The sequence below is a fragment of the Oreochromis aureus genome, linkage group 11 (assembly GCF_013358895.1).
Source record: "Oreochromis aureus strain Israel breed Guangdong linkage group 11, ZZ_aureus, whole genome shotgun sequence".
Taxonomy (NCBI): Eukaryota; Metazoa; Chordata; class Actinopteri; order Cichliformes; family Cichlidae; genus Oreochromis; species Oreochromis aureus.
In genome coordinates, this window is record NC_052952.1 from 17,583,029 (window position 1) to 17,609,551 (window position 26,523).

Below are 26,523 nucleotides of genomic sequence, written 5' to 3' on the forward strand. Positions count from 1 at the left end.
GCTAGTGGATCGCTTTAGTAACCAACAAACCCAAAGTATTTTAAGACTCGAATGTTGAACTGTTTTGTTTTATTATATTATATGTTGCTTCACATCAAGAAGGTTCTGAGTCTGCTTGCATGTTCTCCCTGTACTCTGGTTACTCTGGGTACTCTGGGTACTCTGGTTACTCTGGGTACTCTGGGTACTCTGGTTTCCTCAGTGGAAAATGTCAAGAAATTACTGGAATTAGGTTAATTGGTGATTCCAAATTGCCCATTGGGATCATTTGGATAATTGCCCATTCAAATCAACCATGAATTGGATAAGCAGAAGAGAATGGATGGACATTAATTAGAATAGAAGGAAATAGAAAATTCAGACCAATAATAAATATCAATGAAGAAATGTAATGCTAAATTAAATAACATTTCATCTAACATTACAGATGTGGTATAAGCAGTACTTTTCACAATTCTCTATAAGGTAACTAACCTCACCCACAGTTTGCACATTCACTGCTTTTGTGGCTACAAAGCTTGTTTACAGAAGAGACAACAAGAAAGCAGTCGTAGCCATGTGTGCATCAATGTGCACCTTTATTTTTCTGTGGTCTTTTAACTGTTTTACTTCAATTTAAGTGTTTAGCCCTATTATTTCCCCTTTATGTTTTCTGCTTATTTGTTGATCTTTGCTCTAACAGATGAGCTCGGTCATTCTATGAGAAGGCTTGCAGCTCCCTCTGCTGTTGTACAGCTAGAATATAGCAGAAGGCCGTACAATATTGCTGACCTGAACCGAAACCGAAGTCAAACCGCACTGAACAAAATACAAGATTTATTTTGGCAACCACTGAATAAAATGTGTAAACAAAGAATTTTACGAAACTCAAAATCTGAATCACTGGAAGAAGGGATTCGGTGAAATGTATTTATTACAGTTTAGTTATTCAAATTATTCCTAAAATATCATTTTACGATTATATACATATTAAATAAAATATAACTTTTGTTTTCCTTTTTCTTTTCTGGCTTTTGGGAGTAGTCAAGAGTTATGCTGTAAGCATCAGCAGTGGTGACATTTAACAACCCACAGTTTCTGTCAGTGTGAACGCTGACAGCGACAACATTTGAAAAAAACAGAAACCCAAAACCACATTCAGCAGCTACAACAGCTAGCAGCAGCAATGGACTGTAGTAAATAAATAAAACTGATTCCCACATTCTTCCTTTCAACATTGGATGTATTGTGGGTTTTTTGGAAACAATGTTGTACTACATTAAATATAGATTCACTTTGTCAGAGCTCAACTGTTATTAAATAATCTGTAGCGGAGACAAGCTTGCAGACGGTGCTTCAGCCCACCAAAGGAAGTTAGAAAGTCTGACGTCAGAGATGTCAGAGGAGAAAACGAATAGGAAGTACACCATGTTTTGGCTAGCAGAAGGCAGATCAGCAAACCAGAGCAGGTACGAGGTTTTGGACTCCCAATTACTTTCTCTTCATCATCATTTTTAATTTTAAAGATTTAATCTGTCAGAATGTTTTTAATCAGTTAGATTATTCGAGGAAAGGTTGGATTTATAAAGTTGTGAACAGGAAATGTTTGCATATGAAATGCAGTTGCTTGAGCTAAATCTTTTTGTTTTGTTTTTTTACAATAATTGTAATGATTTAGAGATATGTTAACATTTTCTGAATTTTTCATTGACTAATTTTATCTCTATCACTTTGTAACTACCCACACAGTCCATCATGTCTCGTTGTGATGTAGAGTATACAAAAGAGGTCAAGCCTACAGTTCTGAGACATTTCAGATGTTCTGTCCTTAATACAAAAATTAAAATGTATCAAAATTCGAAGAATAGATACTGTAACATGAACTTTATTCTCCACATCTTTGGAACATGTAATATAGGACAATGTTTGGTCTCTTCTTGTCTTTCAGATAGAACATAACTGAGCCGACCTTCATGGCGATGGCAAATAACAAATTCCTCACCGTTGTCCTATTTGGTCTTTTTTTCAGTAAGGATGATTTAATAGTCTTTCTCTTTTCTTTTTGTACACACATTCAAAATGAAGGTGGTCTTACACAGGAAAGTAAAACCACAAGCTGCTGTGCACAACGGAAACTTAACTGACTTGTTACAGGAGCTTAAACTAAGTTTCAACTAACATATCCCTCTTTGTTCCCTTTCTTTCTCTAAGGCCTTGCTCCAGCACTTGCTGGTAAGTATCAAAAAAGATGATGTGTCAACTTCCTAAATGCATTTTTTAAAAATTCATTTTAATGCTTAGACAAAGAATAAAAATAAAAGTAAATGCAGAACTAGGTAACCAGGCGTGATGACTCAGTTTTTCCCTACATCTCTTGGGTTTTTTTTCTTTCTTCCCACCCCATTTCTGTCTAACTGTCTGTTTCTCACTTTTTTGTGTTTACCAGACAGCACAGTGTCGTGCTATAGGATTGAGCCAGGAACAATAGCAGGCATTATCTGTGCAGATGTGGTGCTGACCCTTATTATTGTCGTTGTAACATACCGATGTGCCAGTTTTCGGCGTCAGAAGATAGATAATGGTAAGATGATGGTGAAGGGCTCACTGCTCCCTGGGAGCCCTTTTATTTTATCACGTTTTTACTATATTCATCAAACTGACTTCTTCTGTTATGTGTGCCTTTAACATCAAGTGTATATACTTTCAACTGATAGCTTTTCTCCCTTATGCTGTCTCTTGTCTGATTTCTTCACAGCTCACAAAGTGTATATGAATGTCCGGGCCAACTGCAAGAGCTGAAAGGATGGTGCAATGCATGAAAACACTTTCAACTTTCTTGTAGAAAACTGTTTACTTTTTTAAAAAAATCTTCTCTGAAAATTAGTTATAGAAAAATATCATTAACTATTACATTTTAAGTTAACATGAACACATTGTTTTACACATTTTATATTTTACTTCTTAGCTAATTGTACTTAGACTTCAACCTGTTAATTCATACTACAAAAAATAAATAAAAGAGTCTCATAAATGGGATTTCATACTCAGCCACAATGTGGACTGTGATTTTAAATATGTTATAAAGTTATATAAGATGTGTTTCAGTTTATTTAGTAGAGACTTTGAAAAAGGCAGTCCAGTTTTATCTTCATAGTACCACTTCACAGCAACAATTGCCTCAAGGTACTGTTTATTGTAAAATAAGGACCCTACAATAATACTGTATTTTAATAATATTAATTGTGTGTGATAATAATAATTGTATGTGGTTAACATTCAAATACACTGTTAAAAACCATCAAGGAAACATTTGAGCAATCTTAACTTTAGTTTTTTCTCTGATTTTGTATAATCAGCCCTCAAAGCATTGTTACAGCATTTTGTTTACAAAAAATAATATACAAGGATTCCAACTTGAGTATTTCATTCATGGACATCAGATGTGTGATTTAAATCTTCCTTTAATATTTTTCAGCAGTATTGTTTCATGTTAACCATAAACAATTTTGACACAGATTGTACTGGAGGATACAGCACCCCCTGAAGTTGGGTAGTGGTCGCAAACTATCTAAATAGTTTAACCGGGACCTGGAGATGTTGTCCAGATGTTCATATTATATATACAAACTGTAAAATGTACTAAAAGTAATGCTAAAAAAAATGTAATGTCCACTTTAGCACATTAATAAAAGAAAGCTAAAACATTCTTGTGTCTGGTAAGTTTTTCTTTTTCTTTTTTTTTTAAAGATGGAGGAATATTTCATCTTCAAACATGTTCACAGAATACATTTATATGGTTTTTAGGCAGTTAACTTATTCTTGTTTTTCTGCATTGTGTAGCTTCACAGATTTTTCAGTTGCTCGTTACTTTCCGTTTGCCTCTCCCTTTCATCTACTTTGTTATTCGGTAGCTGACATTTAAGACCTGATTAGATTTCAGACATGTAAGACATGATTAGATTTGGAGCGTGGTTCCGCTGTGTGTTGAAGCCACTGTGTGGTTAACATGGCTCTACTTTGTCCTTTCAGGCAAACACAGAATAAAAAATGCTAACCAAAGTGATTTCATATCTCTTTACTTATGTGTCTGATCTCAAGTACACAGTGTGCTTGATTGATGCACAGTGTCTCCTTTCAACCGTCCCTTATTACCTTGTGAGTCATTTACTTTCACAGTTTTGTGGATGGTGTCAACTTTAAAAGCTAAACTTCCGGTGATGTGTAGCAAATATGCCTTGCTGCCTGTTTCTTTGTTAATTAACAGAAAATGTTACACAACACAACATTTCCTTGTTCATCTGTGTTTGTGTAAAAAAGTGTATTTGAAATTATTTTTATATTTTATATTTTATTTATTTTATATTATATTTTTAAAACAGTCTTCCAAGTAATTAATTTCTAAGTAATTGAATAAAGGTCAAGAGTGTCACCTAATAAGACATCAGATCAGGTTTATGCTCTGAGCCACCTGATCATCGCTATGTCTCCACTTCATTGGGCTCACATCGCCAAATTCACCTGTCACCCTCATTTATCAGACGTTACTTTTGGTGGGGAACTCTAGAAAGTGATGTTAAAGGCTGTGTAGTTGCCTGTTCCACCAGTGCTCGAAACAAAAACAGCACTCAATGACCATCAGGTTTACTTCAACCACTAACCACCCCCATAGACCTTGGTCACATATAACTTTAGACTTTGCTACCAGCGAGCCCGTTTCCTCCAGGAAGTCTGGAATTCTCCCTGCAATTGACAGGTTCTCCAAGTCAGGTCATTTTGTCTCTCTGGACAAACTCTCCTCTGCCTCCGAAAATGTCAAGCTCTTTGTTGATCATGTTTTCAGACTCCACATATGGTCTCTGACAGAGGCCCTCAGTTCACTTCAGAGGTCTGGAAGACCTTCTGCACCACCCTGGGAGCCAAAGTAAGCCTTAGCACCGGATACCACCGGCTATCCAATGGTCAAACCGAGAGTTGTCGACATGTTTGAACCCGGACTCTGGAAGCATTACTAAGGACCGTTGATCGACAGCGCTGCTACGGGGATCGGCTGAGAAGACCAAACCCCAGTATGCACCAGGGCTTGCTGCCAGAGACATTCCTCTCAAATCACTCTCTCGCAAGCTCGCTCCACGCTATATTGGATCATATGAAGTCGACACCTCCATGTTTTGCTCACCTCCCATCCATTGACGGCAATCAGCGAGGCAAGAGCTAAGCCAAGTCATCCACTCTCCGCCAGTTTGTCAGCTACCTCATGGTGGTAACCAGGCCTCATTGCTTCGTATCTTTATGTCTATGCTCTGTACTTGCCTTGATTTCCTTGTGCGTTCAGTTTCTCTGACATGACACATCTTAACCCCCGTGCAGCTCAAATCTTGGCTACCCTCCTCAGAGCGCCATGCTCTCCTCCTGCAAATAAGACCGCAAATTCAGTGTTCACTTTTTCCCCAGTAATTGCTCTCCCCACTCAACATCTAACTTAGTTCTCCCTCTGTTTCAATGCCTTCATGTCAGAGACTCCCAGTATGTCCCCACATCTTATTATCTTGCTTCTCTATGCACCCAATAAAGTTTGTTAAAATCTTATCACTGTCCTGCTCGTGTCTGCATTTGGGTCCACTCCCGCATACTGGCCCCTGGGCCCCCTTGACACTTCCTACTCCTTCTTTGAACATGTTAAGTTATTTATTATGATTATGCTTTTCTGTTTTCCTCATGTTTTGTTTTGATTGTGGTTTCTTTTCTTTCTTAAATCTGTAAAGTGAAAGTAAATACAAAACATCAAGGATGTTTTATTGGTAATTATCAGAAACAGTCAAAATGCTTGAATTTGTCTTGCAAAATAGTGATACTGAAAACATGAAAAACACAAGTCTTGTTTCATGTTCATACATTCACTGATTCTGAATTTGTGCTCAATATATCACTGGGTCTCCTGATTCCTTCAAACGCAGCACCCAGTTGCTACTAATCCTCTTAATTACTACGGAACCAGTAATGTGTATATTTGGTTAAATGTGGGAATCTGCGTGACAATAACAGTGAAACTTTCATTTTTACTGACGGTACATCAGCCTTATAGATAAACCGGTGGTTTTATAGCGGCTCAGAGACTAGGTAGCTCTTACTGTGGCCAACCGCTCGCACTAAACCACAGGTCATGCGGAAACGCTCTATACAGAGATACCATCACACGCATTTCTGCAGAAACTGAAGGTGTAATGAAACTGACCTTACACAGCTCCTTATCTTTGCCTAGCCTAGATTTTATTTTTATGAAAACATTGCTAAAAATTTAAATTAAAATAAATTGAAGGGTTAAAGTCAAATATTTTCTTTTTATAGAGCAGCATTCCTCACAAGAATGTGGCAAAAACAGAACCACCAGCTTCCTCTTCTCTGAGTGGACTCACTTCTCCTCCTGCTATCACAGTCATATGCTCACGAATCCTGACACCCTGACAACACTCCCTGTGGACAGCCCTTTACCACAGAGCCCTTCTACCTTTCGATATCTAGGTGCGAGAGCCTAGCATCTCGAAAGAGAACAGAAGGACCGGAGGCTCTCACCCTCCCTGTCTCATTTCCTCTTAGACCAGAAACCAAAAACTTTAGAAGATGTCTGATGCTCTCTGTATTGTGGGTTCGTTGTTTGGTGAGTAGCGTATATTTTGGTTTTGAACATCTATAGCGATGGTAGCAAAGGAACACAGGACTAACCTCGATTCTTTTTATAACCTGAGGTTCGTTTATTCTTTGTCTCACAGGCTCATCAGAAGGACAGCAAGGTATCTCGCTTTTCTAAACTCTTTGCTCCGGTGTGATGTGTGTGTTTGGTTTTTGTATTTCAATCATATGTTGTTGGGGTTTTTTTGTTTGTTTTTTAACAGAATGTGGTTCCTGTTACCTGATAAACATGGAATCTGTAATAGGCATTATTGCCTCTGACATCATCTTGACCATCTTCATCACTATTTCTGTATTTTGCTTTGCGACTCATCAGAGGAGAAAGAGGGAATGGGAATCACACAGTGGTGAGCACTGTATTTGTGTGCCTTTCTGTACATGTGTATGTTTGCCTAGAGGTGTTATGCCAAATGGGCATTAACGTGACACTTCTAAATCTCCTGTCAGGCAAAAGAAGTGCACCATCATCAATTTCAAAGAAAATGGCAACAGAGGTCACAGAATCTCCATACCAGGTGATGTATAGAGTCTTTTAAAAATAAAAAATGAATGACTAAAAACACACTTGAAACAGAACAATACATATAATGTATATTATACGTATTACAATGATGCATTGCTTTGACTTTTCTGTAGGAGTTACATGGAGTCCAGTCAGATGTTTACAGTGAACTTCGGCACTATAGGAAATGACTGAATAACATAAAAAGTATCAAAGTGCTGACAATGTCCTGTTTGTAATTAGCTCCACAATGTAAAATATAAACTAAGATTATGCTTTGTCACATTTACTCGCAAAAAAATTGTTTATTCTGCATTAATTGATGTTTTATTCAGTGAGTACTGCCTGGCACTAAATGTAATCTTTGCTGCTTCACATTCCTGTTTTAGGCTGTTTTATGATATGTATTTGTATTTAACTAATAATAAATGAAACTACATTTTAAAACCAGATTTCTGGCTCAGACAGATCCTGTCAAGTCTTCAAAAGTAATTGCATTGCTTCATTTATGATTTAATTGATGTTGGCTTTATTTTCATCACTCTGACAGCTTACACCAACACACCCAGCACAGGTTAAATCAAAACATATTTATTTTTTACATTTGTTTGTTGGATCAGAGAGAATGAAAATCTAATTTTGGATAGAAAAAGTCCCTGCAGCATCCGGATGTGGAAGCAAACTGTCTTGAGTTGAGTCTCCTGAGTCAACAGACAGTGATCCGTGATTCATAAGGAAGACATGCAATCTGAAAATAGAGAGGAAAAATGTTAAAACTGCAATCAGAACATGTGGAACACAAGCCAGATATAGAAAACCGGTTCATCTTATTTGAAGGAAATGTGAGTAATTAAGTCGGGCAATGTGGCATCAGTGGTTTTCTCAGTCAGGCTGGTTACTACTTGTAACCAAACTTGTAACAACTTGTAACCAGGTTGGTTACAAGTTTAACTAGTTAAACTTGAAATGTGATTCAAATCCAGAGGAAACTGACCTCTGTGTGCTCATCAAGCGACATGGTTCTTGGATGGAGTGGGCAAGCTGCTGCGCTCTTGTGGGACTAAAGCAAAGGATATGATCACAAACACTGATATAACCCTCTGGAAACAGTCACTGTATGCATTACATTAGTAATTAAGAGAACAACACATTCTTACCAACTGGATAGGTTTCAGAGCTCATATATTCTCTGGTTTCTGTGGGAATATTAACAATTGTATAGCTTTTTATTTCTCACAGCATAACTCCGGGAAATATGTCATACAGAATATGGGCTTACCATCATAGTCCGTTTGTTTATTGGTGCTCACTCCAGCCAGGCTGTCACTGCTGTCTTCCAAACTATCCCAATTTGGCCTTTCTCTGATTTGGCCATGGACCAACATACCACTCATCCCATTAACTTTTCCTCGTGTGGCCCACCTTTGGAGATTGGTGCTTTGACCGCCACCCTCCCGAGCATTTGTTATCCCTCCTTCCTCACTGTCTCTGCTTGCTTGGAGTTCTCCTTCAATCAAACTATGCTCCCTGTTCCCATGGTCCTGAACCAGGCTGCTGGTAATATCCATCGCTGCCATACTATCTTTGCCCACTACAGTCTCCTTCCTTGATGGAGCTTCATTTTTTGCCACAGCTCCAGGAATCATGATCTCATCGCTGTCAAGGTCTTTGGATACATCTAGGAAGAATGGAAGTCATTGCTATGCCATCTGAATTACCACATCCACGGCACTGATACAGACAGTTTGATTCATTCGGCTAATAATTTTGATTAAAAGCACTGCACCTCTGCTTTCATCTCCATTTTTGTCAAACGCATCAGGTTCTGGAATATTAGAAAATATCTTTATTTATTGATATCGCTTACATTCTTTTTACTAAATTTGCACATCATCCGAATTGTTCACCTACCTGGACATCTGTTGGTTTCAGAGCTCTCTGCAGATTTGGCATCTGACATATCTGTGAATGAATTTTTAGCCATTTATTGAAAAAGTAATTGTGCTTTTTTGTTTGTTTGAGTTCTCTTGTTTTGTTCAATGTGCTTTTAGATGCTCTTTAAAAATGAAAAAGAAAACAACAACAAAAAAGTGTACCGTCTGAGTCTTGCTTATTCACAGTGCCACATAGAGGGGTCCTTTGTGCTGCATTAAACAAGTAAAAGTAAACAACAAAAACAGCACGATTACTAGAAATGTTTCTGTTCTCTTTAATGCACTCCGGATTATTTTTATAGAGAACCAACAGCAATTTGAGGATGTGAGTACATCTGAACGCTACATTTGGAAGCACTGACCTGTGACGGCTGCAGGTGTGGTCCTTTCTGTAGTAACTGCTAGTGCATCTACAAATTTGCAATGAACAAGTCTTGTGATCATTTCAAACAACGTCACAAGCAGTATTTAGCTACATGAATAGTTCTTACCATGTAGAAAGCTTAACACACCTTCTTTGGGGGATTGCCCTGTTAGACAGATTTTAATTTTATTACAAAATTAACAGTTTCCTGAACAATATTTAATTATTTACTCTCTTTCAATGGTTTACCTTTGATAGAGGCTGCCACCACCATATCTGCAAATGGAAGCAGGAGCAGGCAACACAAGAGGCTGAAAAAATTATTCAAGATTTCAGTTAGAAAATACATACTTATATCAAAACTAATGCAATATCTTATTTGTGGCTAGTAGGTGAAAGTAGCTTTAATTACAGAAGTTTAAAATGCAAAATAAATCAATCCAGACTTACATCTTCATTGCTGACTTTGGGTCCTGGGTCTGTCCACTGTTGGTCAGTAAGAGCGCAGTTAGGAGGCTTTTATGTGCTGCTGCTTTGTCTCGCTTTGTGACCTTTAATAGGCCTTGGCTTGGTTAATTATAGATTCTCACAAGAAGTATCAAATTGAGTTTTAGTCAGTGACTGTTTCTTTGTGCTGAACAGTGCGTGAATTGCACGTAGAGGAGCAACAATTAGGTTACAGGCTCTGATATGTTTACAAAGGCCTATTCATTTCAGTTCAGTATGACAACAATCATTCTTAACATTCACAGAAGCCACTGGTCTTCCCCTCATTTATGTGTTGATTACAGGTGGCAGGTTTTCTTCAGAGAAATGCCCCTGAGGTTATTCTATGGCCACAGAACATGTATTGTTGCGTCGCCCTTTCTCCATTGTCCATTTACTCATTGTGGTCCTACAAATGTCATGAAGAGTGGACAATTTCAGGTGAATCTATTTAAATTGCAATTTCATATATATCCCTTCTTTCTCTAGTTCTACAGTACAAGTAGGAAAATTATGTAAATCCCATTTAACCCTTACATACTCTTAGGGTTATAATTATCTATATGCTTTCACATTATGATTCAGATCAGTTTTGAATTCATAGTAAAAGTTTACAACAAATTTTGAACAACAGATCAGATCAATTTAGAATATATACAAAGCCTGTTCTGCATTAATAAATGAATGATTTATCCTTAAATATTGTTTCACAGAGGATCAGTATTTATTCGGTATTAATGAACACTTCGAGCAAAAGAATGCTTATTGCAAACTTGCCTGTGCGTTCAAAGCAGCGATAAGAGGTAAATCACACGCATGCCCTAGTCCCTCTTTTAATTTCTGTTTCAATAGTTCAGAATAAATGGATTACAATTTGTTTATTGTTAAATATTCTCACATGTGGTTATCTGTTGGCACACACATTTATATTTAGTATAGTTTTAATGATCACTCTTCTTACTATAATTCACACTTTAACTATACATTCATACAGAACTTTATTCCATACGCTTCAAGTATTTTATCTTCTTCACATTGACTGCAAATTCAGAATCCCCAGCTAACCTGACAGTCTTTGGACTGTGGGAAAAAAGCCACTCCAGATACACTGGAGTAGATCAAGCATGCAAATTCCACACAGAGATGCCACAGCGAGCCTATGAACCAGGAACCTTTTTGCACTGAGGCAACAGTGTTAACCAGTCTACCACCATGCCCACCTTATTTCAGACCTCATACCTCTGTCAAGCCACCCTCTGCTCTCTGTTACTTATGATCATTCCCCCTGATGTTATACTATGATGCTGTTTGGCGATTTCACCGTGATCCTTCAAAGACCAATAGGTTCTTTTGACTGCAGGAACCTGGGCAAATGTGGAGGAAACACTGACTATTCATGTGATAGACAAACATGGCATGTACATTTTCACAGTTTCAAAATTCCCTAAAACTACACATTTTCCTTGATTTGACGCACACTAGTGGACCTAAAAAAAATCTCAATGAATAAAGATCATATTTGAGTTTTATTTTTGTGTATTTTGGGTCACTTTAAAAAAAGTAATCAAATTTCAACCTTAAATAATTAAATTTATTATTTAGGTAGCTATTTTCCAGATGTCAGATGTGAAAATAACAGTATTGAATTAAGTAAACCGTTTGTGATGCTCAGCTAAATATAGGCATAGGCCTTGCTTAAACCCACACTGGGGAAATTCACTTGTTACAAAAGCACAAGGTACAGGAAGAAAAAGTGAATTAGAGATATACTAGAAAAAAATAAAAATAGAAAAAAAATCCAAGAGAATTAGAAACAAAAAAGACAAAATACAATATTATGTACACAGTAATACATTTGTTTATATTTATACATTTGCTTATTTTTAACAGATGGAATGTTTCAGTCTACTTGTGGAACCGAACACTGAGTTTTGGAGTAGGTTTACATAAACTAAAAAGCTTTAACTACAGAGACGTCCGGATCAAAGTTTCCTCCTCTAGCGAGACCTGTTGGTAGCAGACTGAGTTACAGTCTCCCTATGAAAAATAAAAGAGAGAGCGCCCCCTGCAGGAGAGGCTGTTCGCACTAAGCTCTTGATCTCGAGCATCGCCATATTGACGTCCCAACAACGCTGAGAGGTAATCGGGTTATTTAATCGCAAATATTCGTTGGTTTAGAGCTATTTGTGGGTGCTATACACACGAGGAAAGGCTAGGGATAAGTAACAGAGCCGCGACGCCATTCTGCTGTTCGATCACAGTGATTCAAGGGTGTTTTTTCAAGGCGTTGTCAGCCAGTTGCCTCGCCAGCCAAGCTGGCTATTCACTCCCCTAGCTTGTTAGCTTAGCACTTTTTAGCTTTAGGAAATATATTTTTTCGAAGCTTTTTGTGAAGTTCCACTTTAATAATGGCAAATTGGAAAGTCCTTTTACTACTTTAACGCAGAAATATTATTTTCTTTCCGTTACAGACCCATAGTGTGGTCGAGAGCTTGTTGTGACTTTGTACCCGGCTTTTTTTACTCTGCAGTTGGCGAAGCTAATGCTAACTAGCATGTAAGCCAGCTGCCCGGCTAGCTCTTAGCTCCACAGTAGGCCTTGTGGGGCCACAGAAGGCTTGTGCGCACATTTCACCTCTTCATCAAAGTATTAAGCGGGCAAACTGGCTCCAGCTGAACGCATGTCTCGTAGCAGATAGATCATTTGTCGACTGGATGCTCCTCGTGTGCTCGTAAATTTGACATAAGCTTAATAACGTTATATAGTGGTTGGCGTACGTTGGCTAGCACACTCTGCTCGTGTTTTCCTGATTGATACTGTTGATTTTAATTAACCTACATTTCTGCCCCGTTTCAACAGGAGATACTGGCTTGGTGTAGCCCCCAGTGATGACTGTATTGAACCCCGTACCTCCTGATTAGACTGGTTGGATGCCCCCATTTAACATTCAGGTTGCTCCATTTTATACGCCACCACATTTACACACACTAGACATCCCCGGGCTCTCCTTAGTTTTGTTTAAACGTGTCTGTTTTACTTTAGAAATGGCTCTGTTTTACTTAAGATACTATTACTGCTCTTCTGTAGCGTGTGGGGAATATTCACATTTTTCTTTTGAAAGTTTTAATCAGGCTACCATTGAGAGAGTCTAAATATGTCTTAAAGTTTTGGCTATACATTGCTCATCATTTCTTCCTGTAATATTTAATAAATGCCTGGAACTGTGATGGTTTTTAACAATATATATGTATATTTTTTGTCTGTTTTTCTGTGTAGCTTACTTACTGTAGAGGCATTGCAGCCACCCCTGTTTCAGTTCATCTTTCACCATTGTCCTGGAGGAAACCTCCCAGGTATGCTGTGCTGTCTTATATTTCAATATTTGGCCCATATTTTATATACAAGGCTGTTCATAACAGTTGGAATGCTAAACCAGTACTCAAAAATGCTTATGTAACCATCAATATGTATTTGTCTTGCACATTTGTGCCCCTGTGATTTTAATAGAGCTTTATTGTATAATTTCATTTGTCCTTTTTCTGTCTCATCTCAGGAGATTTAGAGAAGACCCTTTGTAGAATATGTCTGGCCCTGTTCCAAGCCGCTCTCGAGTTTACCCTGATGTAAACACACAGAGACCTCGGGAATACTGGGACTATGAGTCCCATGTTGTTGAATGGGGGTAAGGAAAAGGGGTTATTGTTGGTGGCCTTGGTTTAGTTTTTTTTTTTTTCCTTTTCTTAGTTTTTAACTGTGGCTTTTTAATTATTTTTTTTCCCCAGCAACCAAGACGACTATCAGCTAGTCAGAAAACTAGGGAGAGGCAAATATAGTGAAGTGTTTGAAGCCATAAACATCACAAACAATGAAAAAGTGGTCGTCAAAATACTGAAGGTATGGATGTTTATCTATTGATTGTTGGTGGATTTCACTTTATCACTTCAGTTGAGATTTTATAAGCCTCATGAGACCTTGTCCCTGTCCATAGCCTGTCAAGAAAAAGAAAATCAAGAGAGAAATAAAGATCCTGGAGAATTTGAGGGGTGGTCCAAATATCATCTCACTGTTAGATATCGTCAAGGACCCTGTGGTAATTTTGTTTTGTTTTTTTATTTATAACAATTCAAGGCTTTTAAATGCAAAAGACTTTATGGACAAACACACATTCCCCTTTTTCTTTTAGTCACGGACCCCAGCTCTGGTGTTTGAACATGTCAACAACACAGACTTCAAGGTAATGATGTTGTGTTTTTGTGGACTGTGAATTTTAAAATGTTAATCTTACAATTTTTTTCCCCAAATTGCCTCTAATTTGTTTTGTTTTTTATTCTTTTACAGCAATTGTATCAAACTCTGTCCGACTTTGACATACGGTTCTACATGTATGAAATCTTAAAGGTAAGCAGTTTGTCGTACATGTGGATTGCACCAGCTGTTCTGTTATATTGGAAACATTAGATCAATATATATCTTTTATTTACTTTTGTTTAAATGGCAGGCTCTGGATTACTGCCACAGTATGGGAATTATGCACAGAGACGTCAAGCCACACAATGTAATGATTGACCATGAACATAGAAAGGTATTGTATTATTATGTTGTTTATTTTCGTTATCATTTGTGGTTCACACCAGCTTTGGCTTGTAGCCCGATACAGTTATTGCAGCATATTCTGACTTGTTCTTCTTGTTCAGCTCCGTCTAATCGATTGGGGTTTGGCTGAATTCTACCATCCAAACCAAGAATACAACGTGAGAGTGGCATCCAGGTACTTCAAAGGACCTGAACTGCTGGTAGACTACCAGGTGAAACTCTTTATATTACTATCTGCATGTAAAGGCAAATAAATGTCTGTTTTCAATATATAATCAAGTCAGGAAGCCACTTCAATCCAGTGCTCCTCTTTATATTATTTGTAGATGTATGACTACAGCTTGGACATGTGGAGTTTGGGTTGCATGCTCGCCAGCATGATCTTCAGGAAGGAACCTTTCTTTCATGGTCATGACAACTATGATCAGGTATGAAGTTTTTTTGTTTTTGTTCTTTAAATATAGTCTTGTCAGTGTGGTCAAGGACATTGTGGCCAAAATAGAGCTGCAGAGCTTCTTTTTTTTCCACAATACAGAGTATTTTTATTTTCTACACAGTCACACTAGTATTCTCAGAGCAGGCGCTGGTGTCATCGTAACCTTGTGTGGAAAACCAGCAGCGATTGCTTCAGGGTTTGTTTATTATTAACTTTGTGCCAGCTTGATGTATTAAATGAACCAGGGAAAAAATACAAAGGGTGCAAGACGTGACGACATACCTAAGGACGTACGTCATGACATAGTTTAATCCTGTCTGTAATGTCAGTTAGGTTAGGAGCTTTGCTTATCTACACTAGGACTAAGGTCAAGACTCTAAAGTAGTCCATCAAATTGAAGCCTAGCATCAAGTCCTCTTTCTTACAACTAAATCCTTTAGGATCTTTTATTGAACCGCTCTTATAAAACGTTAGTATTCAACATTTGATTATTTGTACATTTTAGCTTTCAATCACCTGCTAATACAGTTCTTAGTTGTACTTATCAGCATCAATTCATCTAGCGTAATTACATTTCTTGAATTCTAATATCAAAGTGCAGTGAGCGACAGATGACTCATATCGGTATTTCTTACTTACTGAAACAGTCGTATCATTTCAAACCAGTTTAAGGGTCACAAGGTTGATTCATATACTTTCAATGAAAAAGCGATCGTAACGATGACTGTGCTACGATCAGTTAATCATTTCTCTAGATGCTCCACCCAGTTGAAGTAAACCACCATCGATAAATAGGAAACCTTTGGTCTTTGCTAATAAAAAATAATGAATCACGGTAAAAGGTTAAATTATGTTTATTCGCGTGGGCTTTTATTTTCTGGAAATCTGTGTGACTGATAATAAAAACAACTACTGGAACTATGTTTTTTCTTCTTTTTTTTTCTTTTTTTTTTGTCATTTTATATTTCAAGTGCTCACTTTGTACTACTTCCAATCTGTGCTCACACGTTTTTTTGTTTTTTTTAAATAAAAATAACTTCTTAAATAATTGTGTTTGCTATCATCAGATTTTTAAAATTATTTTCCTTTAAGCATACTTTGATAAGTTTGATGATTTGAAGCAGAATGAACAGTATGAGTGTCAAACATGCCCAGTCTTAATGTAACAAAATATGTAGTCCTGTATCTGTACTCTCCCACCATTAATTATTGGTCTGTACACACCATGGTCAAACAAATGCTTTATGTAATCCAACTGCTTTTTTTTGTGTGTGTGTGTGTATATTTTTTGTTTTGCAGCTTGTGCGAATTGCAAAAGTACTTGGCACAGAGGACCTGTATGACTACATTGACAAGTACAACATTGAGCTGGATCCACGGTTCAATGACATTCTGGGAAGGTAAAAGATCATAGCTGCTTGTTCTTAATAAAGCATCCACTGAGTGTTTTGGGTTATGACTAAGTCTTAATGGCCAAATTTTTGCCTCTAGGCATTCCCGCAAAAGGTGGGAAAGGTTTGTGCACAGCGAGAACCAGCACCTAGTCAGTACAGAGGCTCTAGACTTCCTTGACAAACTGCTGCGTTACGACCATCAAGCCCGCCTCACGGCCAGAGAGGCCATGGATCATCCTTACTTCTGTAAGTCTTGTTTTTCCTCTCTCTGCATGTATTGCTTTTTTTCTAAAACAAAAAACATTTCGTGGTTGCTTACATACACGTTTGTTCTCAGATCCCATCGTAAAAGATCAGGGAAGGGGGGCCACTCCTGGAGGGATGGCTGCCAGCTCTACTCCAGTCAGCTCCTCAAGTATGATGGCCGGTGAGTAATCTTGTTCAAATTGCCTGCACTTACAGACAACAGTCTTGCTAGCTGCACGATGCTTTTGCAAAGAATTATCTTGAAGACAAATGACCTCTGTTAGATATATATAATTAGCCCTTTACTGTAAAGTAGAGGTGTGACTTTCTTGACGTTTTTTTTTTGAAGTAGCACCTGACAGTGGCTGCAGTTAAAGTTATGCAGTGGTGTTAAAAAACATAAATAAAGTACATCACCCTTTAGAGCTGTGATTTTCTGATTAGTAATATGGCAACATTTCTTACAGATTGCATCAGGTAACTTTGGCACATAATAATATCAGCTGCAGCTGCTTTTAAGGCATGCTCTGCAGTTGCTCATATTTACTTTTCTCAGAATGTCACCTGGACAGCTTCACACTTTTTCCTTTTGAAAATTGAAAAGTTCAGTGAAGCAACCTAACGGCATGCGTGTGTACAAAGATGTGTACTGACTGTATATTATAACTATGGAACATTTTGAAAACACCTGTATTATTCTAGCTGGCTTGAACTTTATGATTATGAATAGTTTTACTTGTGATGTAAGATCCAACCCATCGTGATGCCTGTTCTTTGATCTCCCTCCTATCTGTAATTGTGCATTTTCCGGGCGATTAATGATCCTTCTCCCTCTCCTAGGCATCACCTCAATGTCCTCCACACAGCCCATGGCTAACATTGCTGGATCACCCGTCATCCCCGCCCCCAACACCCTGGCCACACAAGTCCCTGCAGCCACCGGGGCCCAGCCCTGAAGCCACTTCCTCACCCGTGTTTATGTGTCCCACGGCCATGACCCGCGTAGCTCTCACTACGACCCAGGGCCATGGTTCCCCCTTTTATGTTGGAAAAATAACAAAGAAGATTTAAATTGCTTTTCACATTCAGTTATTTTTTGACACCTGGACTTGACAGAAATGTATTGTTGCACCTGTCAGAATTATTAGAAATTAATTTGGGTGTGTTACTTGACAATGCTATTGTCTAGAAATCCTAATGAGATGTAGACCTGAAGAGAATGGATAATAAAAATTTATTTTGTATGTTTCAAATATACAGTCTTGCTCTTGAAACTGTTTGACGGGGATCCTGCTGTATTACACTGTGAACCTTTGACACGACTTCACGAAACAAGAGTCAGGAATCTGGCGCGCCCCACCCAACAGCGCTCGCTGGTTGCACACGATGTAACGTGCAGGAGTTGTTGGTGTTTTGAAGTTGTTAGACGCTATCGTTCTTTAATTGGACTTTTTGTAGATATTCTACAGTTACTGTCAGGTTGCATGCACCCAATGCTGAGTTTCACAGGGTCAATAGTTTGCCAATTTTATGTTACTTCACTTCTGTATGTGTATGTATGTGTTCATGTTTGTTTTTTATGAAGTCTCTTACACATGATTTTGATTATAGACAATTTTGTAACTTTTTTGTTTTATGTTGGGAGGGGTCATCACCTACAGAAAACAACTTCAAAAATAAACAATTTAAACAGGGTTTTGCAGGCCCTACATGTTATTGAATATACATCTGTACACCCGACTGGTCGTGTAGGTATGCATCAATGAACGGAAACACAATAGTCATTGTTTACTGCAAGAAAGGTTTACTTGAATATTTACACCTAATACCACGTTTCCTTTAGATGGACTAGTGGATATAGGTGTGTTTTTAGAATGTAAGGGTTCAAAATACCTGACGGCAACCTCTGTGTGGGGAAAGAACAAATGAATACATGTAATCGCTCACACACACACCCCTTGAGATTATTTCCGTATTATACTTTTCTTATCATTTGTCAGATAAAATTCTCAGAACCAGGTAGAGCTGTTCGAGCTTGTCGAGGACCACGCCCTAGTGCAGGCATGGAATAAAACAATGAATTAGGCTGGGATTTTTGACTATCGCAGGTCATTCTGTTCATGAAAAAAAAGGCTGCTAATTTTGGAAGCTAACCCCATGTTTTTATGTCTGGCAATATCTTATTTTCAATATATGATTATTGTGGCTAAAAGAAGTCACTTTAATCATAGTTTTGGGTAGCTGTTATTAAAAAAAATAGAGAAGTTTTTAATCCAGTTACACTGAAAATGTGAATGAGTGGCGATAGAGGCCTTTTAAATGGTTATCTTCACTACTGGTTCAAAAACAGCCCTCATGTTGAAACCTTGCATTGGGAGGAAGGTTGTCCAGATTACAAAAGCAAACATTAGTCTCCAAACTATGGTGTGAGCGGACATTTTTCAAAGGCCAGGAAGAGAGAGAGGGTTGGCAAACCATTAGTGCAGGGAGCATGGAGAAAGAGAGTCACACCTGATGTATGAATTCCGAGGGGTCTGTCAACTCGCTCCTTTTTGCTATGTCACTAGTTAAACTGACAGTTCACAGCAGGCCCAAACTATCCTCAGGCTGCTCGGAGGCCACCACTTCCCCCGTGGAGCTGAAAACCATAAAAACACAGAACTTCTCTACTTCCCTTTACCTACTACAAACCTGCGATAAGCTATATGAGGTTTACTGAATAGCTGACCTTAAAACATTAGTAAAACTGTCCCATGCCATAATTATACACAACTCATATTCACATTACTGTTAATTAAGACTTCTGTGTGTTTGCTTGCTTGTTTTTCATTCTGTCCAAAACGTGGGAAGGACCTGCATTCACAGCCCTGATCATGCCGTAACCAACGGCAATAAAATTGAGAGTGAGTCACCGGCCACTTCATTAGGTACATCTTGCTTGTACTGGGTTGAGCCCCTTTTTGTCTTAAAATTCTACATGGCATAGATTCATTAAGGTACTGGAAACATTCCTTAGAGATTTTTGCTTTGTGTTGACGTGAGAGCATCACGCAATTGCTGCAGATTTGTCGGCTGCACATCCGCGATGAGAATCTCCCATTCCGTCACATTAAGTTGCTTATTCAGTTGAGATCTGGTGACTGTGGAGGCCTTGTGAGTACAATGGACTCATTGTCATGTTCAAGAAACCGTTTGGTATGATTTGAACTTTGTGACACGGCACGTTATCCTGCTGGAAGCAGCCATCAGAAGATGGGCACACTGTGGTCATAAAGGGATGGACGTGGTCAGCAACAATACTCAGGTAGGCTGTGCCAGTTAAACAATGACTCAAAGTGTGCCAAGCAAACCAGCAGCAGCCTGAACCACTGATACAAGGCAGGATGGATCCATGCTTTTATGTTGATTATGCCAAATCCTGAATCTTTCCAGTTTCATGTCATGTGTTATACCAACAACTGATTAACTGCCAGTAATTGTTATGTTTTTTATGTGTTCTCTCTTTGCGTATTTTAGTAAATAGACTGTAGTCAACAGGATTTATAAAGAGGTTATATATAAAATAAAGAAAGACCTGTTTAAATCTTCATCATGCTGTGTTTTTGTAGCTGCATTACAATCAGTCCAATCTCCTTTTGCCTCATAAGATATCTTTGTAGAACGGTGGTGTTATACTTGTTGCAATTTCTGCTGCAATCTTGGCCAGATCATTCTTGAAAAAGACATGTTTAATGTCAATACACTTTACCGGTATAAATGAGAGATAGCTGCTTCTACCTTGTGACAAGTATGTTGTTTCTGGCTTGATATCATTCATGCATTTAACAATTTCAGTGATGAAAATTACTTTTTGGCACTGTACCTCTTCTTAGCTCACAGGCGTGGTAGCCAGTAGTGTAGATTTAGCCGATGTGCTTCAGTCTTCATCATACTTTGTGTTAAGAGATGCTCTTCTGCATACTTTGGTTGAAACAGACGTTTATTTGAGACATTCTCCTCTGACCTCTGAGCCATTTTCACCCAGAGAACTGTTCCTCACTGGATAGTTTCTCTTTTACAGACCATCCTCTGTAAACTCTAGCGATGGTTTTGTGGGAAAATCCCAGAAGTTGCTGAAATAATCAGGCCTGCACCAAAAACCATGCCGCTTTCAGCCACTTAGATCACCTTTCTCAGTCATTCTGATGCTCCGTTTCAACTTCAGCAGGTCATCTTTACCAGGTCTACATTTCTAAACGCACTGAGTTGCTGCCATGTGACTTGCTCATTAGCTGTTAACAAGGAGTTGAAAAGGTGTAAATAATGAAGTGGCCAGTGAGTACATATCCCCTTACATGAAGTGAAATTTACTAAAAAGTGATCCCATACAGGTGCACTGGATGTTCCTGGATGTTACACACAAAGGTGACTCCATTGCATGTGCAGAGTCAAGAGGCCAAATGTTAATCATGAGGCAACTCTGCTGCAGGCTGTGTGCACTTCACTGTCTACTAAGGGCAAAACATGCAGTGAATCAACACCTGTCAACTCACAAAATCCCCAACTTTCATGCGCACAAACAACATAGATCTGTCTTTTAGATGCTAGCTCTTTGGAACTAAACCAAATTTACGTGTTTATCAAATTTAGAGATTCACAATGCGCAATATAGAAGTATGTGACGCATTTCTTATTTCACATGGTAAGAAGCGGTATTTCCGATTGTCATGAATGCAGCATTTCGGGAACGCCCCGCTGTGCAGTTGTCGCAGTTTTTAAGTACGTTTGGAAACCTTTCCCCCTCCTGATTTCAAAATGGGAAAGCTGGCATACATTTCACTTTTTGTAGCTGTCTTGTCGGTGCTGTTAGGAGAGAGGTTTATGAACCTGAGGTAATACAGACAGCCTTCATGTCGAAGCACTTTTGTGCACTCGGACTGTTTCAAAATAACTTTTGTTTTGCAAACTCTGCAGGAAAAGGTGCCTTGCTACTAGAGAGATTGTCCCGAAACACCTCCCCAACTGTGTTGCACTCAAAAATCTGGGTAAGCAAACATGCAAGAAAATGCAGCCGATACTTTGATGCACACTAGAAACCAGAAAAATTAACAATATGTGAATATTGTGCTTTTAGATTATGGATCGGAGGATATAACGATCCTGGAAAACGGACTCGCCTTTATCAGCACTGTAAGTTGTTTTTGCTGTAAAGCAGCCAAATCTCCACCTCTTAGGTTAACAGTCTTAAAGCCCATAGCAATAGTGTGGAATAAGAATGTTAATAACAGGAATTTATAATGCAGCCAGTTTTATTACACTTTGCATAATTCACAGTATTTTTCATGCTTTGTGTGTGCAGGGTCTGAAGTTTCCTGGACTGCCTTCCTCGGATGTGCCTGGAAAGATATTTCTGCTTGATCTACAGGATTCTCAGATGAAACCAGTAGAGCTCCGCATGCCAAGGAACTTTGATCTTGACTCTTTCAACCCTCATGGCATCAGTGTATACATCGATCCAAGTGGTAAACAAACCTACAGTTCATATGTGTTTGCACACATGGCATACAAATGTCCACAGAATACCATCTGGAAGGCAAAAAGTCTGCTGTCCTCGATTTGAGTAAACTTTGCCATTTATTGCTTAGCTTAGGGCACTGAGGACAATGTTTACTTTTTTCTTTTGCTTGTGTGTGCTTGCCAAGCATGTGGTCAAACCTGCTGTGAGACCTACAGTTGGTACCATGTAAGTACAGTAAGAATAGCCAGGCTTTTCATGGGTGTGTTTGGACATTTGGACACAAATGGTGTCGTAATATGCAAAGCCTAGTGATAATTTTCTTTTTATTTAATTTCAAGTTATGCATGCCCCTCAACTTTGATACAGTCACACACACACACACCCCTTATAGACATTATTTTTGTTCTGTGCCTTTCTTATCGTTTTTTCCAGATAGCACAGTCTACCTATTTGTTGTCAATCATCCTCAACAAAAAAGCCAAGTGGAGCTATTCAAGTTTGTGGAGGAGGACCGTGCCCTAGAACACCTGAAAACAATAAAACATGAACTTCTCTACAGGTAAAGTAACATGACAAATTTCTGTTATAAATGACATTTGAGATTTACTGAATAGTCAGCCTTAAACAATATTCGTGCAACCATCTCATGTCATAATATAATTCCATACAAATCACGTGCATATTAATGTGTAATAACATGACAAAACATTTTTTTTGTTTCCTTTCTATTCTAGCGTAAATGATATCGTTGCAGTGGGAGTGGATAGCTTCTATGCAACAAATGATCACTATTTTAACCAAGAAATCCTGAAAGTATTTGTGGAGCCTTTACTGCCTCTGTCGTGGGCTAATGTTGTGTACTATAGTAGTGAGGAGGTAAAAGTGGTCTCTGAGGGTTATTTCTTTGCAAATGGAATCAACATGTCACCAGACAATAGGTAAGAATGATCAGGAGGCCCTTGCACACGGTTACATATGTTTCAAATATCTGAATGTCTTTATTTTAACGTTCTCTCTCTTTTTTTATAGGTATATTTATGTCGTAGAATTTTTTGATCAAAAAGTGCACGTGTTGGAGCGGAAAGAAGACAATTCATTGGCCAACGTCAAGGTGGCTAATAAAACTGACTTACCACAACAGTGTGGGAGTGCTCTTTTGACAGTTTTTTTTTTTTAAATTTAAATCCATTGAAAAATACTTTGATAATATATCAATATTTTTTAATTAATGTTGGTATATTTACAAAGTCCCTTTCGGTTCTCTTGCCACAAGGGACTCGTGTCTCTGGCTTGAATTGAACTAAGCCTGAACCATAAATTAATTATGGTCATGATAAAATCATGACATACAAATTCAATTAAAAAAAATTGTGTTTTAATTTTTGTTGTTATTGTTTGCTTTTTTTTTTAAATTGAACCTTCTAACTGATTTATTTAAAAATTAATATAAATTTGCATATATGAGTTTTAACTTGAATCATTTTGGCATATCCAGCATTTTTTTTCCCCAAATTATTGCTTAAAATGTTTTGTGCTATTTATTTAGTCTGAAAAAGTAATCTATCAAATATTTCTACATTTAGTGTTAAAAGAAAATACAAACGCTGAATATTCTCACTGAAAGTACTTGCAGAGTTAAACTCTTATATATATGACTCTACGATAAGTGTGTAATTGCAGTCTTTCCTTTGACATTTAACCAGTCTGTTGCTGTGGGTACACTCTGTGACAACGTCGAGGTCGACCCTGAAAATGGTGATCTTTGGTTAGGCTGTCACCCTAATGCATGGAAGGCTCTCATGTTTGACCCCAAAGACCCACCAGGATCAGAGGTCTGGTGTTTCTTCTTATTTGTGTTTCTTTTTTCACTATATAACCGCACATGCACCCATTTGTAGAGATTGATCTGATTATGTTTATTTTCTTATGATTTTGTATGTTTGCAGATCATCCGTATCCAGAACGTTCATTCTGATCAGCCGGTGGTTACACAGGTGTACGCAGACAATGGACATGTGATCATGGGCTCTTCTGTAGCTGCTACGTATGGAGGGAAGTTGCTCATTGGCTCTGTGTTCCACAAAGCCTTGTGCTGTGATTTACAATAGACGATGAAAGCAAACACTGCCACTCACTTTAACACATAAGAGGGGAAAAAAAATCTCAATTCAAGTGTTTAAAAGGAAAAAAAAAAAGGGAAAAAAATATTTGTATCTGTTCTCAGCTGGGACAGTTTATACTGCACTGCGCACGTTCAGCCTACAAAAGTGGTATTAGACACAGAAATTACTGAACTATCAAGATATTTGCTTCACTGTTAAATAATTGGAACAATTATGAAAATAATGTTTTTAATTTGATAATTTATCACTGTCTGTATTTGGCTTTAAATAAAAGGTGAAATGTGAACTTTAATAAATAGATTTGTTGTGGTTCCACAATGAAGCTGTCCACTGTGTTCCCAGTAAGTAAACGCACATTTGTCAACAGGGGGGAAAAATGTTATTTGATCCATCACCCTTTTCTCAATCATCCTCACCACATGAGGCAAGATCTGGCATGCATCTCCAGAGCGAGGGTGATTGATGGTCATTTTATATTTCTTCCATCTACAAATAATCACACCAACACTTGTCACCTTCTTGCTGATTGTAAACCTTGTGCAGATCTTTTTACCCTGATGTCCTTTGACAGCTCTTTGGTCTTGCCTGTGGTGGTGGAGAGGATGGAATTAAAGAAACTGATTCTGTGGACAGGTGTGCTTTTTGTGATTGATTGCTTGATTGAGTGATTGTAATCTATGTGCCATATGTGCGTGCAACCATTCGGTAGGAGCCAGATTTCTTCCTGGGTTTTAGGGGATCAAATACTTTTTTCACTCAATGATGTGCAGGAGGTCAGTTTTAAAGTTGTATGTAATGTGTGGGGTGTTTTTTGTGTGTGTGTTGGGGTGGGGGTGTGTGGGGGGGAACTAGCATAGACTGTTTATGCCTTTGTAAGTAAGACAATTTAGGAATTCAGCAGGGAATCACATAATTGTTTCTCCCACTGTATACACTCTGCCCAAAAAAGAAATAAAGGAACACTTTTTCATCAGATTATAGCATCACATCGCTTCTGGGATATTGATTTGGTCTTGTTAGTGAGATTAAGAACAGGTGCACGAGATGGACAACAGTAACTAAACTTCATGAGGGTAGCCTGAGGGCCCAATGTACTCTAGGAGAGGGGGGATCCCTCAGGACACCATCCATCATCTCATCAGCAGGATGCCCCAACATTGTCATGCATGAACACACGTATGTGGTTGATGTACAAATTACTGAGTACCATTTTGAGTTGCTGCAATTACACTTTACACTGGGGTGTCTTTGAATTTAGCCCTCTGTAGGTTGATACTTTCATTTACCTAAAACAATCTGGCATTCCTTTTGCTCCTAACACATTAACCAGTCGACTTCACAAAGTTATCTTTAGGCTTCTCGGTTCTCCTCTCAGAAAGTTAATGAACTTGACGGGTATTCTGAGTACTGCATTTTATAAATCGTTCTTGTGTGCTGATATTGTATTATACTTTAATTTATCCACACATAATATTGTAATAGTGTTTGGAGTGCTGTGTCTTCATAAAATTTTATTATTTCAAAAGACATTTTTGCAGATAATGAATTTTTCAAATAGACTTTCCTCGTTTGGAAAATACTAAATCTTGACAATATTTAATGTGAATAAATATTGCATATCTCTTTTTATGTATAAGTATGTATATTTAATTGGTGATTTACTAGTTGTTTTCCAACATTTTTTTTATGTCTTTTTCAGATGTACATACTTACTAAACAAGACACAGTGGTGATTTTTATTTACCCTTATGCAGAAAGCAAAATACACTTAAATATTGAGGACCTTCTTATTGGAACAAACTATCACCAGCTCTTCAGTTCACAACAGCATTTTATTCTTTTAAAAAACATTTAAAAACCATGTTTATTTCTAAAAGCGCATGATGTGTATATTTATTATATTTGTAAATTATTGTATGTAACTTGTCTGTTCCTGCTGCTAACCTGTTAATGTTATCGGGGAGGTGGTTGTTCTTATTCTTAAACTATACATTATTATTGTTGTTGATTCTATTTGTGTGCACATAAAACGAAACAGAAAAACCAAAAAAATATACACCATGATTTTTTTCCAACTGAGATTTGATGGTAGCAGTGCATATGCATGTGCGGTGTGTTCGGATACAGTGTAGCTTTTAGGTTGTGCTGCATAAATAATCCATTATTCATATACCGTGTGTAGCCATGCATTTATATTCACTAAACTCTGTTTCTTTCTTCGGGGAAATATTTTATGTTATAAATACCCTAAAATAAATGCTACCTTGACTTGTTACAAGCAA

General features: G+C 37.9%; 5 protein-coding genes across 7 annotated transcripts; 4 read left to right on the forward strand and 1 right to left on the reverse strand.

The window, feature by feature from the left end:
• The first annotated feature begins 1,338 nt into the window (after nt 1–1,338).
• On the forward strand, nt 1,339–3,685 carry hcst (hematopoietic cell signal transducer). The gene is made up of 5 exons (XM_031739224.2): nt 1,339–1,448; nt 1,928–2,007; nt 2,191–2,211; nt 2,426–2,560; nt 2,735–3,685. The coding sequence occupies exons 2-5, from the start codon at nt 1,953–1,955 to the stop codon at nt 2,776–2,778; spliced, it is 255 nt and encodes an 84-aa protein (XP_031595084.1). The 5' UTR covers nt 1,339–1,448; nt 1,928–1,952; the 3' UTR covers nt 2,779–3,685.
• A 2,788-nt stretch (nt 3,686–6,473) lies between these two features.
• On the forward strand, nt 6,474–7,614 carry LOC116319809 (transmembrane immune signaling adaptor TYROBP). Its single transcript, XM_031739244.2, has 5 exons — nt 6,474–6,634; nt 6,747–6,767; nt 6,870–7,013; nt 7,114–7,181; nt 7,303–7,614. The coding sequence occupies exons 1-5, from the start codon at nt 6,598–6,600 to the stop codon at nt 7,357–7,359; spliced, it is 327 nt and encodes a 108-aa protein (XP_031595104.1). The 5' UTR covers nt 6,474–6,597; the 3' UTR covers nt 7,360–7,614.
• Nucleotides 7,615–7,696: 82 nt separating this feature from the next.
• On the reverse strand, nt 7,697–9,989 carry LOC116319784. Of its 2 annotated transcripts, none has more exons than XM_039620143.1 (11): nt 9,917–9,989; nt 9,716–9,777; nt 9,615–9,632; nt 9,465–9,512; nt 9,265–9,312; nt 9,080–9,130; nt 8,955–8,993; nt 8,448–8,846; nt 8,326–8,364; nt 8,163–8,228; nt 7,697–7,916 (listed from the first exon to the last, which is right to left on the reverse strand). In XM_039620143.1, exons 1-10 carry the CDS (start codon nt 9,922–9,924, stop codon nt 8,176–8,178), a joined length of 765 nt encoding a protein of 254 aa, XP_039476077.1. In that variant the 5' UTR covers nt 9,925–9,989; the 3' UTR covers nt 7,697–7,916; nt 8,163–8,175. The 2 variants fall into 2 exon arrangements, with proteins under 2 accessions (XP_039476077.1, XP_031595066.1); XM_031739206.2 differs by having other exon boundaries at nt 9,594–9,632.
• A 1,929-nt stretch (nt 9,990–11,918) lies between these two features.
• On the forward strand, nt 11,919–18,316 carry LOC116319790 (casein kinase II subunit alpha-like). 2 transcript variants are annotated; one of them, XM_031739219.2, is made up of 15 exons: nt 11,919–12,091; nt 12,812–12,903; nt 13,229–13,305; nt 13,506–13,634; nt 13,735–13,846; nt 13,941–14,042; nt 14,136–14,186; nt 14,291–14,350; nt 14,451–14,534; nt 14,647–14,757; nt 14,872–14,973; nt 16,281–16,381; nt 16,473–16,621; nt 16,713–16,802; nt 17,462–18,316. In XM_031739219.2, exons 4-15 carry the CDS (start codon nt 13,534–13,536, stop codon nt 17,575–17,577), a joined length of 1,179 nt encoding a protein of 392 aa, XP_031595079.1. In that variant the 5' UTR covers nt 11,919–12,091; nt 12,812–12,903; nt 13,229–13,305; nt 13,506–13,533; the 3' UTR covers nt 17,578–18,316. The 2 variants fall into 2 exon arrangements, with proteins under 2 accessions (XP_031595079.1, XP_039475918.1); XM_039619984.1 differs by lacking the exon at nt 11,919–12,091 and adding an exon at nt 12,210–12,683.
• A 3,032-nt stretch (nt 18,317–21,348) lies between these two features.
• LOC116319793 (serum paraoxonase/arylesterase 2-like) lies at nt 21,349–24,871 on the forward strand. Its single transcript, XM_031739222.2, has 9 exons — nt 21,349–21,492; nt 21,575–21,645; nt 21,735–21,790; nt 21,960–22,122; nt 22,551–22,677; nt 22,853–23,056; nt 23,148–23,229; nt 23,822–23,950; nt 24,065–24,871. The coding sequence occupies exons 1-9, from the start codon at nt 21,416–21,418 to the stop codon at nt 24,224–24,226; spliced, it is 1,071 nt and encodes a 356-aa protein (XP_031595082.1). The 5' UTR covers nt 21,349–21,415; the 3' UTR covers nt 24,227–24,871.
• The last annotated feature ends 1,652 nt before the right edge of the window (nt 24,872–26,523 follow it).

What these genes read in the sequence shown, in the direction of transcription:
- LOC116319809 (XM_031739244.2), top strand. Translation starts at nt 6,598, where the DNA reads ATGTCTGATGCTCTCTGTATTGTGGGTTCGTTGTTTG. An exon ending in TATTGTGGGTTCGTTGTTTG is followed by an intron (nt 6,635 to 6,746) that starts GTGAGTAGCGTA and finishes TTTGTCTCACAG; the next exon opens with GCTCATCAGAAGGACAGCAA. An exon ending in GGAATGGGAATCACACAGTG is followed by an intron (nt 7,014 to 7,113) that starts GTGAGCACTGTA and finishes ATCTCCTGTCAG; the next exon opens with GCAAAAGAAGTGCACCATCA.
- hcst (XM_031739224.2), top strand. Translation starts at nt 1,953, where the DNA reads ATGGCGATGGCAAATAACAAATTCCTCACCGTTGTCCTATTTGGTCTT. An exon ending in CCTATTTGGTCTTTTTTTCA is followed by an intron (nt 2,008 to 2,190) that starts GTAAGGATGATT and finishes TCTTTCTCTAAG; the next exon opens with GCCTTGCTCCAGCACTTGCT. An exon ending in CCTTGCTCCAGCACTTGCTG is followed by an intron (nt 2,212 to 2,425) that starts GTAAGTATCAAA and finishes TGTGTTTACCAG; the next exon opens with ACAGCACAGTGTCGTGCTAT.
- LOC116319790 (XM_031739219.2), top strand. Translation starts at nt 13,534, where the DNA reads ATGTCTGGCCCTGTTCCAAGCCGCTCTCGAGTTTACCCTGATGTAAAC. An exon ending in ATATCGTCAAGGACCCTGTG is followed by an intron (nt 14,043 to 14,135) that starts GTAATTTTGTTT and finishes TTTTTCTTTTAG; the next exon opens with TCACGGACCCCAGCTCTGGT. An exon ending in TCAACAACACAGACTTCAAG is followed by an intron (nt 14,187 to 14,290) that starts GTAATGATGTTG and finishes ATTCTTTTACAG; the next exon opens with CAATTGTATCAAACTCTGTC.
- LOC116319793 (XM_031739222.2), top strand. Translation starts at nt 21,416, where the DNA reads ATGGGAAAGCTGGCATACATTTCACTTTTTGTAGCTGTCTTGTCGGTG. An exon ending in AACATGTCACCAGACAATAG is followed by an intron (nt 23,057 to 23,147) that starts GTAAGAATGATC and finishes CTTTTTTTATAG; the next exon opens with GTATATTTATGTCGTAGAAT. An exon ending in AAGACCCACCAGGATCAGAG is followed by an intron (nt 23,951 to 24,064) that starts GTCTGGTGTTTC and finishes GTATGTTTGCAG; the next exon opens with ATCATCCGTATCCAGAACGT.
- LOC116319784 (XM_031739206.2), bottom strand. An exon ending in GGTGGCAGCCTCTATCAAAG is followed by an intron (nt 9,633 to 9,715) that starts GTAAACCATTGA and finishes TCTGTCTAACAG; the next exon opens with GGCAATCCCCCAAAGAAGGT. An exon ending in AAATGGAGATGAAAGCAGAG is followed by an intron (nt 8,847 to 8,954) that starts GTGCAGTGCTTT and finishes CATTCTTCCTAG; the next exon opens with ATGTATCCAAAGACCTTGAC.